The sequence below is a fragment of the Colius striatus genome, chromosome 19, assembly GCF_028858725.1.
Source record: "Colius striatus isolate bColStr4 chromosome 19, bColStr4.1.hap1, whole genome shotgun sequence".
Classification (NCBI taxonomy): domain Eukaryota; kingdom Metazoa; phylum Chordata; class Aves; order Coliiformes; family Coliidae; genus Colius; species Colius striatus.
The window spans coordinates 4,478,192-4,493,236 of NC_084777.1; the positions used below are offsets into that span (position 1 = coordinate 4,478,192).

The window sequence follows — 15,045 nt, forward strand, 5'->3', positions numbered from 1 at the left end:
CAAAAAGGTGTAGAGAGAATGCCTAATTTTGCAATATCTAAATCTTCTCTGTATCCTGACACAACTTATTTAGATGAGACTAAAGAGTGAAATTGCATTTTTTGGGTTGAGAACCAAAAGCTTTGCCAAAGTAAAATTTGTTTTTGCTGTGTAAGGGAAAGGAGAGAAGTGATCTCAAGAAATCCTGTGCCATTTCCATGAGTCTATGATTATGACAATAGTCACTTTCAAATAGTCCTGCCTTGCCATGTACAAGTTAAAATATTTTTAATCACAAAATATGTTAGGTCTAAATCAGTGTTTTGGGAATAAAAGCCAAACTTAGTTAAGGAAGTGTTCACATATTATGGTCTATTTCACCCACTAAACTATCCAGGTGTTTAAATGGATTGATATATATCTCACGTATCTCTCTAAGTGGCATGTTTAGGCAGAGTATTAATCTCATTGACCATAGAGATTAAAGGAAGACCCAGCTGGCACTGATGTAGTGTTCTCCTGTTTTTTTCCCCAGTGGAGCCCTATCCTGAAGTCCTCGTTCAGGCAGATTTCCAACTGAAATAGTTGTTTTGTTGGGATTACATTTAAATTATGCAGTGCAATAGCAGGAGACTGGTTGGGATTTTTGCTGTTCTGCATCTTGACATTCACATATTCTTGTTTTGTAGCTCCAAGAATTTGTGTACTTGGACCACCTGCTTCTGGGAAAACTACAGTTGTAAGTATGCAACCTTCAATGTTACAATACAGTCCACTTTTTACTTAATGTCTTTATGAGAAACTGATTAAAGTTACTCACACAGTCTGTTTACTTAAATGGAATGCTAGGAAAACACATTGTCTTTCTGCAGCTTTCTGAAAAAAATGGTCCATTTTCTTTCCAAGTATTTTGACCTGTGTATTTTTTTCCTTCTTCCCTCAGGCAATGTGGCTTTGTAAACATTTCGATGCCATACGTATCTCTCAGGAGACTTTGTTATTCAAGGAAGTATTAGCACTAACAGAGGAGGCAAAGGCATATAAAGAAAGAAAACAGGTGTGTAAGAAGGTGTAATAACAATAGTTCTTATATCACAAGACAGGAATTTCATGATTTCCTCTGCTATGAGTTAAGCAGATCAGAGTAAATATTCTTTTATCTATGATGGTTTGTGTATATGTGGGTCCAGGCTCTTTCAGAGACAAAGGGTAACCTCTGCTAGATAAGAAGATATGAACAAAGATAAAAATGTGTCCAGGTATTGAATAGGAGCAGGAGAGGAAGACAGTGTAAAGCAATGGAGGTCTTAAAAATGTTAACCTTAGACATGAGCAACAGAACTGAGAGAAGTCCAGGTATGTGCAATACAATTAAAAGAATGCTTCATTTTATCATTAAATAAAGAATCTTCTATTTCAGCATGTTTGATAATCTCAATAAAATAAGGCTTAATGTCCAGAGTTTCCTTTGGTACAAAAAGTTGTGGTGTATAATTGTTTTGTAATTAAAGCCTAGTAACAAGTAGGTTAGAAAAATATATTGAAAGAATATCCTGAACACTTCCTTTCTTCAAATGTCAAGGTGTTTATGAGTTACAGAATGGAAGAAGTTTGTTTTTCTGCATCTCTGCCTAGCAAGGCCACTAGTTTATCTTTTCTCCCTTGCCACCTGTTTTCATAAAATAGAAACAATTTCATATCTGTGAGAATTCTACACCCCTGCTAAATTTGATTGGAATTGGTCAACAAATTCCTAATTTGCTGAGATGGTATATGATGTGATACATAGATTAATGAGGTTTTTTTCCATAGAAAATTAAGTTATAAACAGGGTAGTGTTCATTATATTGAATTAGTGAATGAAGTTTGGAGATGCGTTGAGTAATGCACTTAAAGATCTGAGAGGAAAGAGCACATTGAACTCACTGAACTTGTGGCAGAAAGGCTTGCTTTTGCCTGGGATGATATAAAATTATCCTTATTGAGAATATGTACTTTGAAATCTTCATTCTAATTATTAAAGATTGTTTTGCTAGGTTCATAAATTTCAACTTGGAGGGGGAGAATTTAAAACAAAAATTCCCTTTGGTTTAATTACTGTAATTATTAACATATTTCAGACTATACAGATGCACTTTCAAGGGTGTCCTTTTGGGCTTATTTGATTTAAAAAGATGGGTAGTGTAGAAGATGAAAGTCAAAAATGTCAAGGCTAATCAGGTAGTAAGGAGTGCCAGAATCTGGTGGTGGTTTAGTACTGTGCAATTTGCCTTTGGTTTTGAGATGTTAGATCCTAGAAGAACATTTTCACTAAATCATTTCTTTTGTTCTTTTGTATTAGTTTGATTCTTCAAATATAACTCCTAAAACTAGCAAGGAATTCCTTTCTTCCTCTAGATTGATTCAAGCTTTACAAAGACTTAAAATGTAGCCGAATTTTCATCTCAAGAGCTGAATTTTCCCTCACTGATGCAGGTCTGCTGGCTAAATTTCCTATTGCTGTAACTGACCCCTGGTTCTGCTGCAGCAAGTGGTAAACCTGACTCCTCTAGCATACATAACATCCATTAACACTGATAGGGTTTGAGTGTCTAGTCAGGAACAGAACAATAGCTGTTTATACTATCTTTGATACAACTAGGGCATTAAAAAAGTTGTGGTCCTGGCCAAAGCAATTTACTAAATGGAAAGAGGAAAAGAGGAAATAAAACTATGGTTTTGAAAGTCTAGTGTGGAGATCATATAAAGCAATTCAGTGTTGTTAGAGGAACATCTCATGCATATAAGGTTACTGTGGCTAAATTAACCCCACTGCCAAGGGTCATTCATTTTCAGGTCAGTAGGCCAACGTTCCTAGATCTGGGCAAATGCTACAAAAAGGTCTGCAAATGTTTGTTCACATATTTTACTTATCTTTAGCCAAGCTTTTAATCTCTTTTGTGTTTGCTCCCAGTGAACATTAAAGCATTTGAGTTTTCCTGGCACAAGAATCCATGGAAGGCATATTTAAAACACATGATTATTCTCTGAAGCTCAATTTTTAAAGTTGGACATGCAATCATTCACTAACACACACCTGGCCACTTACTAATGAGCAGAGCTCAGGTAGTGAATTTTAAATATTGACTGTTCAAAGACAAATGTGATCATTCTGCATGTAAAAATATTCCAAAAAGAAGTAAAATATTTTTTGATTATTCAATAAATGTGAAGAACCATGAGCTATCAATAAATATTCCATGAACAGAAAAAGAGGCTACATTTTTGGGTAAATCATTGCAAATTACTCCCTCATCTCTAGTTATTATAATGTTAATAGGAAGCACCTTCAGGTTTTTCTGATAGTGAAGTCTAATGATGAGCTATTGCATGTTTCACTTTCCCTGTTAACTGGGTAAAGTAAGAAGTTGAAACAAATGGGGTAATTGTGGGCTTGTGGGATGTGTGTGCTCTTAACACTATACTAAATTGCAGTTAAGGTGTTTGCATGTAAAACTGCTCTAGAGTTGTGTCGTATCCCTGTATTTTCTATGAAGAAATAGGAGAGGAAAACCCAAGACATCCTGATGGTTGCATGTTCAGAATTCTAATCTATTCCAGGACAAGCCACTCTGAAGAAACAAATAGGAACTGTTCCAGCCTTGTGTATACATGAAAATCACCAGCCTTTCGTGTCTATTTATCTGACTGAACTAAATCTAAACATTTATGATTCTCAGATCACTAAACCAAATTTCTTCAAACTTGACTGTTTTTCTGTCCAAAGTGCAAACTTGGAGAAGTCATAACTTTTTAGCTGTGGCTGTTTTCAGAACAAATATATCCAAATCTTCCAAGAAAAATGTCTAGTGACAAGTGCTCCCCACAAAAAAAAGTGTATCAGTTTTATGAGAAGATCATTGAGCTATAACTCGGAGTCAGTCAGCATGTAAGCTGAAGTATGATGTCCCTGGAATAACATGGAATATTTAAAATTAATCATGAGCAAGATCAGTTTTTCAGCAGTACAAAAGTAGTGATTAAACTTGTGTGTATAGAAAAATGATCTGGAAGTGATCTGAACATAAGCAAAATACCACAGCAGCAGGTCTTTACATTAACTGAACTGAGTGTTGGACAGGCTCCGAGTGCCTTCGATGACACATGGTTCTGCAGTTACCCAATGTGAACGTGTCATTGTCCGTTACTGAAGATTTCTGGAAGGTGCAGTCCCATTTACCAGGCTCATGAGATATTTATGTGAGTGCTTATAGCACATTTACAATTTCTCTCTCGTCTGATATGTATCAGATTTAATGATTTCTAGTTGAATAATTAGACATTCTAGAAGCAACCTACTGAAAATGATTTTGTAGGCCACTGCTCAGTAGGAGGAAAGCTGACCAGGAAATGAGACTGGAATTGAGCCACAGAGAGCAGAAGGAACTACAACACTGAAATACCCACGTGTGTGTCCTTGACTGTTTTTGTGCAATAAACCACATTCAAAAGAGAGGACTAAGAATACCACTGCACTGAGATAAGTTAATATAATTTTGGTTTAAATTGGTTTGGCAAGGCTTAGCAGAGTGGACCCCCGGCAGTCGCTAGCCCATCTTGACATGACACTTCAAAGAAGTAAGCAAGACGCTAGCTGTTTCTGAGAGCAGCATGATGCACCTTTGGAAGGTGACAGACTCAAAGCCAGAGACCCAGGCTCCAGCAGTGGGACGCTGCAGGAGGCTTTGACACACCACCCTATGGGACCTGCTGACTTTCAAGAAACATGGCAATTTCTTTCCCTTTTTCTCTTTTGCCTGGTTGAATGTTGCCTTGTGAATGGCTGATATTAGGAAAGGCACTGAGAGCTGGGGACAGGAGAGAGAAACAAACCAAGAAAAACCACTGCCTGACTGGGCCACCTTGTCTGTTCCCCAGCCAGAGAAGGACTGATTTCTTGTATATTCCACAGTGCTTTCTTCACTCTAAGGTGTGGTAATGCTTCCAGCACTCCTGGTGAAGCTGTTTCATGATCTAATGAGGAAGACTGTTATCAAATCTTTCCACATAATCAGCCAGATTTTCATTATATTTATCTGCGTCTTTTACTATAGCATAAGCCTACAGAAAAACTCTTTTCTTTTTAGGATTATACCCTTCAGACTGTTCAGAAAAAAAGAGCTAGGAACCCACACTGTATGGCACTGCATGGTACAAATTGTCAAGCTCACATCAAGTGAAAGATAATTTTTTCATGTGGAAACTAGAGAATCTGACTGCAGTTTTTTTTTTTCTGAGTATTCATTTTACCACTAAAGACAAAATTAATGACACTGAGACAAAGCATTTAGTCAAATGCTAACAGGTGTTCTGACTGGCATGACCGAAGGTTTAGACTTTATCAAGTTCAACTGGCTAATGTTTGTTGAACCAAGTTCAGCATAGAATGAAGGCCTAAATTAACAAGACAGTGAAGAAAACTCTTAGAAGAAGGAAAGAAGGGAATTGTTAATTTATTGTCAGGAAATCTAATATAATAATGGAATAAGGATTAGGGGGGGTAATACTAACTCTGTTGAGGAACTTTGTCAGATAGCAAATACTCTCTTAAAAAACATCTCTAGGTAAGGGCAAAGTAATAGTCACAGAAAGAAACAGCACTTCTGAAAATATTGGCACATGCCCTTTCAATCCCATTTCACGGTCCTGAGTTTAAAAATAAGTTAACTTTAACATAAAAATTGACTTTAACCAGAAAATGTATTTTAAATAAACTTTCTGGAGGATGAAGTAGTGAGAGTTACTTGAAATGAACCTGAAAACCAGACTCTGTTATTTGGTCTGTGGTTGAGATTCTGCTTGACTCATGTGAAAGCTGTTAAGATCACTACTGCCTAGTCCTCTGACATGAAGCAGTATTGGGTCAGATACTTGTGGCAAAAAGCACTACTTGTGGATATGATGTTCTTGTGGATCCTTTTTGCAGGTTTGATGTCCACTATGAGTGTTAGTGTGAAAAGCTTGGCACTGCTTCCATGTTAGTGTGCAAAAAGCATGGAAGTAGGCATTATCTTCAGGTTACATTTAACGTTGATGTTTGAGCCCTTATTAACTCTTTGATATATTATGTTAATGACTTGTGGCTTGCACAGATTTCTTTATTTTTAAGAAGACATCTCACTTCACCTTTAACCAGGATCTGCCTGTCTGGTAAAATTCCTTTTGAACTCAATTGTGAATATTCAGCCTTTTTTTTGTTCTTTCTTTAGAAAATTCCCAACGCGCTTTGGGCCAATCTGATCCAAGAACGTCTGTCAAATGTGGACTGCATCAAACAAGTAAGAATTGCTCCTCAGAGGGCCGGTGGATAAGCACTTACACAACTCGTGCATAGTAGTTAGCATTCAGAGTCCTGAGCAGAGGAGGGAATGGGGGCAAATCATTGGGGGCTCTGGAGCGGATTGCTTTCTTGAACATCAGCAGAGGGAGTTTGGAGCTTTATTAACAGGATAAAGGGGAGATGAGAGTATGCATATGCTAATCTTCTAGCACAGAGATGATCAAAGGCTGAACAAGCAGAGCTTTGTTGATTGCCTGGGGCAACTGGCAGGGATACAGTGGACAAAACAGATAAACAGAAAATATACAAAAATCAATACATTAAGATTTCAACCTTCATTGCAGAAAAGGAGAAAAAAGAACCTAACATTACTCATTTAGTATTTTCTAAATTTCTCATTGTGTGTTTTTTGCTTCCTGTGTCAGGAAAAACTGCTTTTGAATAGATTCTCTTCTAGGTGATAATGAATATGTTCACTGTTAGTTTACACAAATAGGCAACTGAATAGGTTTAGCTGTATTCACAATGTGTGACACTTTCCGCCCCCCACGTGCTTAGTCCTAATGTAAGTAGAGACTTTTAACAGAACCAAAAGAGAACTTAGGTAGATTAATACTGGGTGAAATTAATATCTAGACTCAAGGAAACCAAAATCTCTTTTATGTATTTCCTTTAAAATCTCAGGTGTTGTTATGGTTTATTGAATCCATAATCAGCCCATTATAAGGGGTTATTTGTAAGAGACGTACTAATCTGATGGATAAAACCCTGTTTCTAAATAGTGCCAAAATGTGGACTGTGCATTATTTGATGCACTTCTTGAGAGGAAAAAGTCCATTCCAAAGTAGATGTTGTGTTCATGAAGGGCTAAACAGCTTTTTGCAGATAAATAGTATGTGTTTTCAGAACAGTTAATGTTCCACCCACACCTTTGGGTCAGGGGATAAGTAGTACTTCCTGACCTCATAGGGATATTGCAAGGCTTGTAGTTTTATTAAAATCTATTGATTCTCAGCATCATCTTCATCATCATCTACCTTGTTGGCTTAATAAAGCTGAGCTGGTAATTAACGTTTAATTGATGTGTGAAAGCTGCTTCCTGAAACTTATTAGCATTAGGCACTGAAAGAAACTGTAAAAGCTGAAAACCTTCTGTCTTGTCCTTCTTTCTGTCTCTGTGCTTTTTGGTGTAGTCTGCAATGATCTGCAGACTGGTTCCTTCCATCCGTCTGAAACAAAATCATCTTACAGGCTGGGCCATTGCCTTGTAGTTTTTAGGATGGTAATTCTGTAGCACAGAGGTAGGTGCAGAGAAACATCAATAAAACTACCAAAAAGCACTGAAAACAAATTCTTCCTTTGGTTGGAGCTTTCAGCTTTTCGAACTCAGATAACATGGATGATTGCCAGAGAAGTCTTCATGTACATTAGCACAAAGTCAACTATCTTCGCTTCAGCCACTGTTGGAAGTGGCTTTCAATGGACCTGCTAGATCAGATGGTCAATTACAGTGTATGAACTGTGGAAAGGATAACTTGATCAGGATGGTAATGAATAGCTGGAGAGGTAATCTCTTAAATTGTTCCTGCCTGAGAGGTTTGCTAGAAGACATCTGTCTGCGTCATATTTCTGTTGTGAGCATATAGCTGTAGCAAAATAGGTAGTGTGCTGGCCTCTAAGCAGTAGCTTAGAACTAGCAAACTTTGACCTATCCCATTATCTAATCCACTGTCAGGAGGATTTAATTTAGAATACTACCTGCTGGTGTTTAATGTTGCTGAGAAAAGTCATTAAGCTAAAACAGCCCTTTCCTTTCCCAGCTAATCTTGTTCTTTTGCCATATCATAGAAGAGTGCATGACAGGACCCTTTTTTTTCATTGGGAAATAACTTGCTATAAAAGTCCTTCCTTTTCTATCAGTAGAGAGAACTCTGAAGGAGTGAAAATAAATTAGTGTGGGTGATCTTTGACCATTTCATTGCATTTTGAACTAAATCCAGGTTTAACAAGAGACTTGCTGTAACAAAACTTTGGGATGCATTATTAGCTCCCATACATATTTACAAATGATGATATAGGACTCCTTCTCCTTCAAAGGAATGTGAGCAATTGTTTTTATGAAGGGAAATTCATGAAATGGAAACCTAGATCATCTCTAAATTATTCTAGACTTGTACCAGATACATCTCCCATTGACATTCATGGAGTTGAATCCCTGCAACTTTGGAGTAGCACAGTGATGAGTTGAACCATGCACTTAAACTACTCCAGTATTTGCTCACATGGGGAATTGCCAAGATGTTAGGACTTAAAATTGCACTGGTGACTCCAAACTGTAAAGTGAGGATTTTTGTGATGCCTCCTCCTGCCTACTTTCCATTTACTGCAAACTAATCAAACCTGCCTTGCAATTTAGAAAAGACAGAGGTTCTAGGCAAAGTGCACACAGCTGTTAGTTCAAGCACTTACTTTCTTCCTAAACTTTGCTGGTGTTTTGCCTTGAGTTCTCTTCCTACACTGTTATGATGGAGCCCTTGAAAGACTGAAAGAGTTTCTAGTTCATTATGTATATGACCTCTTCCCCTTCTTTTCCAAACAGTGTTTTAGGGTCCTCTTTCTTGCTCCATGCTTTGTGATCTGAGAGACTGAAACAATGATTTTTTTGGACCCTTAGAAAAAAGGGAGTGAAAAGATTGTCAGAAAATCTCAGAGTTATCAACTTTTCTCAATGAAATACTCTATAGCTTATTTCATAATTGATCTATTCATTTTGAATGTGCAAGGAGAATTAATGTTTTGTACTGCTAGTCACAGTGTTTGAATTATATGGGTCTCTCTGGTTGCTCTTAAAGGTCTTTTTAGCTGATTTCCCTTTTCCCATTTCCTTCTATTCCTTTTTATTTTGACTCATAATAGTTATTTAGCATTCCAGATCAAATATTTGGTAGTATTAAATGTACTTTTTTATCCATACTGAATTCACAAAGGACTGAGTCCTTTCAGGTGGCATGAGAACCTGTTTAAAAACGCACTGGTGGTGTACCATCTTCATTTTTCTGGCATTTTGAATTAAAGAGCGTAGCTGAGGAACACTTGAGAAACCAGTATTGTCAGCTCTGCATATACTAGCAAGTGAGCAGCAAAAAAAGACTACAAATGTCAACATTTTTTAATGTAAGCAGTGCAATGAGGTATTATGGATACAGCAAACCAGGTGATTGTATTATTTACTACCTTGTCCTTGCAGCAAGATGTGGAACATCCATGTCAAGTGAAACTTCTCCTCTAGTGAGTATGTTTAAAATATCTTTAAACCTGTAGAAATGAAAGTAAGTCAGAAAGATGATAAACCCAAGAGAGAACTGACTGCTAACTGCTAGGCTTTGGGGCTAGTTGCAGACCCCGAACACAGCCTCTTTCAGCTTAACATTGACAGCTTCTCTGGTTGTGCTACTAGTAGTTGGCAGGGGAGGCAGGGGAGATGCCAGGGTACCCCTGGTATTTTCAGTAGTTTTGGGTAAATATTTTCTCACATGACCTCTCAGAGGTAGTAGTTGCTGGGGCAATGTGTCCTCTAATGCTGTCTAGGTGAGAGCTGTTGGATGGCAGTGGTTGCTGTAAACTATCAAGTGAATAACTTCCATTTAGAGCTTTTATAACAGTATCTCTAAAACCTTATTTTTTTCACATAAGCTTCTTTGATTAAAACCAGGTATCTTTTCAACAGCCATTTTTTCCAGTGTTAATGGTGATGCTGTTAAGGTCAGTTTTACTAACTCTCAGCATATAAGTAAAATCCATGGCTCGCCAACATTTTTTGCCTCATGCTTTCTCTAATTGTTGGCTTGGTTCTAGTTCTCCTTTTAATAGCAAGGGAAGTTTCTCTCAGTTAATTGTTATTTTCAGTATTGGGTTGTGTAAACTCTGAGCAAGGCGACAAGATGGTTAAAATGCCAACAGCTGCACAGTCACCTGCCTACATTTTATGTTCCTTTTGTTACCACCAGCAACACCAAATCAGTGGTGGTGATATTACAGAACTAGGGGAAAAAAATCTCTTTATAAATCATCCCTGACAGGCTAGTCAGAGTGGAGGAGTGTCTGTTATTGGTCTAGATAAGGTTTCAGCTAATTTCAGGAAAAACACATAATTGACTTTTCAAAGCTGTGATGGTTGTTAAAAATCTTGTAATTAATAGATAGTAATTCATGGTCACTGAAACTTCCTCACATTGTGGATGTCTTCCATTTGAAAGGGGATCTCTGGATTTTAATTGCAATATTTTCCGTGTCTGATTAGAAATAGAATTAATACTGTGGATTTTTTTACATCATTGGACAGATTTGTGGCATTTCTTTCAAATCATGAGTCAGCGTTGTGGTTTTTTTACTGAAAATGTTAATAGATTAGGAGCAGTATGTTGGACCATAGTACCACCAGCTCTTTGTTTTATTTGTCCTTGTGGTGTCATTGGCTTGGCATTAATTGTACAGTTTTCATCCCACTGACAGTAGGAATACAGAATTTTTTGTGCCATTGTTTTGACACTCACAGGTTTATAGATGTCACAGCCATTCTCTAAGGAGAACATTTTTATTGATCAACAGCTCTGCTGAGACTCTGTGTTATGTGTACATCTAATACAAATGTAGCTAGGACTGCAAGGGATCAGACGGGTAGGTCTTCCAGCATAGGCAGAAAACTTATTGCAAGCATTATGTTAGAACCTGGGACTTGTGAAGCTGATATGAAGACTTTTCATCTTACAGGGGTAGTACATGTTGGCTATAGCACCTCTGACTGCTGATGTTGTGGAGGGAATTTATAAAACTGGAGAAGGGATGCTACATGGTGAATTTGTGAGACAGTGATCTGAGCAACCTTGCTGATGCCTTAGGACTGTTTAGAAACTAGGCTTAGGCCAGTGAGGCACACAGAAGTGGCAGAATTACTTTTGATTGGTATTAAATAGTTCAAAAGGGCAGTGACTATCATTGGAGGGGAAGGCAAAAAGAGCAATGGCTGTTGGTTCTTTTTGGTTTTAACTTGGCAGATAACAATCATTGTGTTGTCTCCAAAACTCCATGCAAGGGTAGTGATATTACACAGATTTACCTGGGGAGAGGGTTTGCCCATTCACCATCTTTTTGTGTTTTACAAGAAGAAGGTGGCCTAATTTTTTTTAACAGCTTTGCAACTTACTCAATCTACAAAAATCATGTGAAGGGATAAAAGGTTTCTTTCCAATGGGAAACTTGGTAGTTTGAGCTTCTTCCATCCTCCATGTTGCTCGTGTTGCTGAACTGCAGGAGCTGAGTTGGTAATGTTTCTCCTGCACTCCTCAGTCTGCTGTTTTCTGAAAATGTCAGAAATTTTAGATCCAGCCTGGCAGCACCAGTGCTGATGTCCCTTTTTTGCATTATTGTGTGCCCTCTTTCATCAGAAGGGAATGAATGTCATGTAACACTTTTTCAAAAGTACTGAATGATGATGTGGCAAAGCTGTTGTGATGGTTTGTGTTCCTAAAGGCAACGGTGTTGCTGACCTTTGACCTTTACATTTGTGTCTGAGATTTCTTTCAGATGTGCCCCATAAGTCATTGTTATTTCTTTGTGCTATTCCTTTCATTACTTTGAAACAGTATAGATTTTGTAATTAAAAAAACAATAATTGAAGCTGTACAGGTCAAACTACAAGCAAGAACTTGAGTATAAAGTCATTATTATTGGGGCAGAAGGTGTGAAAGTGTTTAGGCTTGATATCATAGCTGAGTGCCAGGAAAGGAACAAGATTTACTTTTGGGATGCCAGGAAGGGGTGAGATTTACATTTGGGAATGACCTTAAGGATTTTTCCTCCAGAATCCTTAAATCTGGAGAGGAGAGTGATGGCTTTGAAAGTACTTCCTTGTTGCTGATTTTCAGCATGGCACGGGTCTCTGAGGAGCACTTCACCTGGCATTAAAGCAACAGCAGAATGCTGTATGTACAGCAACCTTCATGTGGGAAAGTGTTGAGGTTTCCAGCTGAAGAAGAGGTAACAGTGACCACAGACTAAAAGCACTGTGGAATTACTCACTTTTAGTGTTTGTTCCACCCTTAATGTGGTAAGGTGCAATCCATGCATGGATGTAAGGTTACACCTATCGAGAACAAAAAATAGATGGCTTCTTAAAGAAACAAATTTACCATGTGAAGTTACTAATTACACTTTAATGATAGTCAGGAGGGCAAAAAAGACCAGTGTTTGCATAAAGCACGATAGGCATATTTTAAGTCAGGTCTTGCTCTGCTGTGTCTTGCTTCCTCTTGCTTCGTTCCCAAGCCACACTCCCTTTTACTCTTTTTTCTTTCTTTCTTTTTTTTTTTACCCGTGACATCTGCTTGGAGCTTGTCCCTCCTGTGATACCATACTACTTGCAGCTGTTCAGACCTCCAGCTCTGAGCTGTGCATGGGGTGCCCTGAGCATACAGCCTTTTTGATGTGTGATAAAACAGAACCAAGCCACTGGGGGTATGGAGAGGGAATGCAGCAGAATATCAATAAACCTGTTCTGAACAAAGCTGCAGCTCTGTGGTGGAATAGACATTTCACTGAAGTGTCAAGTAGATGGATAATGTATTCTAATTAGGGACTGACTGATACCCTGGAACCCAGAGACCTTTAGAAATAACATCCAAAATGCTAACTATTTTTGTAGAGTCTGTTTATTTTGCATTTGTTTAATGCCTTAAAATGTATTTTTGAAAGAAGCTCTCTACTGAGATATGTTTTCTTACATGGCCAAAACTTTTAGCTATAAAATTATTTATTGCCTGTCTTAAGGACCTTTGAAATTTCTACAGAAACCTCTTCAAGTGTGCTATACATTGTTAAAATACAATATTGTGGTCACTGCCTGTTGCTCAGTATGTGATTTTGAGCAGAAAGTTGTAGTGACATCAGAAGCAATGGTATTGTCAGGTGGGTTGGGATTTTTTCATTTGTTTTGTATTAGTTTCCAGAGATGTTGCACTTGGAGTGGGGAAAATAAGCGAAGTTTGTAGTCTGTGTCAATTGACATAGACCTCTAATGCTGTTTCTCCCTAGAAGAGGATCTGGGCCTATATATATTTTGTAAGGGCACCATATATTCAGAACTAGAACTGAAGTTTCTAGCATACTGCTGAAAATATTGTGTAGCCTTGTCTCCTGCAGGTCCCAAGGGAGAAATTGATTTCCCAGCACCTGTGTGACCTTAGACAGTGGTTCATTCTAATTCAAAAGAGCAAACACTGAGAGTGGCAAAAATGGCATGTAGTTACTTGAGTCTCTTATTTTCTACCAATATCAGCAGGATGACATGTTCCTAAAACCAGACCAATTAAGGAATTTTAAATAATCTATTCTATTTTCTTGTATAGTTGGAACGTCCCAGTTTCCTTCTACAGAGTCACAGAGAAACGTTTCCCTGAAATACTTCTAAAACCTTTGGACCCTAAACTGACAGAGCTTCAGATTTATGTGGGAGACAATAATGATTACAAGCTAATGTGGTGCTAAAGTATCTTCTTTGTTTTAGTACAAAGATGCTTTCCAGATTTATTGCAGTATCAGAAAGTTATTTTGAGATATGATATAGTGACCAGGACACGTGTGGTTAAGCAACTAACAGATAATTAGAGAAAGTTTATAAGATTCGGACTTGAGCCTGGGAAGTGGATTGGGTTTCCAATACTGCATCACACAGAAAGTGAGTCAGGCTGTGGCTCTCCTACGGTATTTCACAGATCTGTAAATGTTTTTTTAAAGATGTTCAATCCAACACTTAGCTGGCTATAACAAGGACTTAAGGGAGCAAAAGGCTTTTTTCTTTTTTCTTTCTTTTGCTCTGTTGCTTCATTAGCTTTGGGAACACTGGTTCCATTACTGTGAGTTTTCCTGTATAATTTAAGAAAATAATGAAAGCGTGCATATTTTCCTCAGTGTTCTTGGCATTAAATCTGTCTTTAGATTTGTTTAGCCTCTTTTTTTATACACAGTGTGGGCTGATATCCTTTTGAATATTTCAAAACTGTAGAAATTGTTTGGGGTTGTTTTTATTCAAGATAGAACTTTGGGGGTTTTTTGAGATTGAAACATGAAAAAAAATCATTGGTACAGTATGTAAGTTCCCATTACTCTGTGACTGTGGTATTAGTGCATGCCATTTCACAAAAATTTCTGTGCTCCATGTTTGCTCTCCTCTCTCACAAGGATCCATAACAAATACTGTGCTGTTCTGGGATCAGAACGAGGTAATTTTTGTGCATGTAGCACCAATATTTAGTGCTAATTTTTGTTTTTTCTCTACCAAGATCAATAACTGTTTCATGTCTTTGTTCAATAGGGATGGATTTTGGAAGGCTTCCCTGAAAATCAGGAACAGGCATGGATGCTGCAATCATCTGGCATCATTCCTAGGCATGTTGGTAAGCAGTACAAGCTTTATGTGTGATTGCATCCAGTAGGAAAGATTAGAAGTGTTTGTCCCCAAAAATCCTCAATAACTTCACTAGTGATACTGAAGTCAGTGGAGTCACCAGGCAGAAGAATACTTCAGTATGGTTCAGATTCACTCAAAAACTTCAGGTAACCTGTAAGATTTTAAACCCTGTTTTTCACACATGAGCCCTTCTTGCACATTAGAGTTCTGTAAAATCAAGGCTAATCCAGCAGTGTCTCTGAGCAACTCTATGTAACTTTACTTTTGGGCTTTGCAGTGGGTC

The 15,045-nt window shown here is 37.8% G+C and overlaps 1 protein-coding gene across 4 annotated transcripts in view; it reads left to right on the plus strand.

Annotated features, from left to right (window-relative positions):
- AK8 (adenylate kinase 8) overlaps nt 1-15,045 on the plus strand; it is a 77,608-nt gene that overhangs the window by 14,496 nt on the left and 48,067 nt on the right. For all 4 annotated transcript variants that reach the window (XM_062011690.1, XM_062011689.1, XM_062011688.1 and 1 more), the window contains exons 3-6: nt 669-718; nt 923-1,036; nt 6,228-6,296; nt 14,667-14,748. In XM_062011690.1, the coding sequence (XP_061867674.1) occupies nt 669-718; nt 923-1,036; nt 6,228-6,296; nt 14,667-14,748 (315 nt within the window). The remainder of the gene's footprint in view (nt 1-668; nt 719-922; nt 1,037-6,227; nt 6,297-14,666; nt 14,749-15,045) is intronic.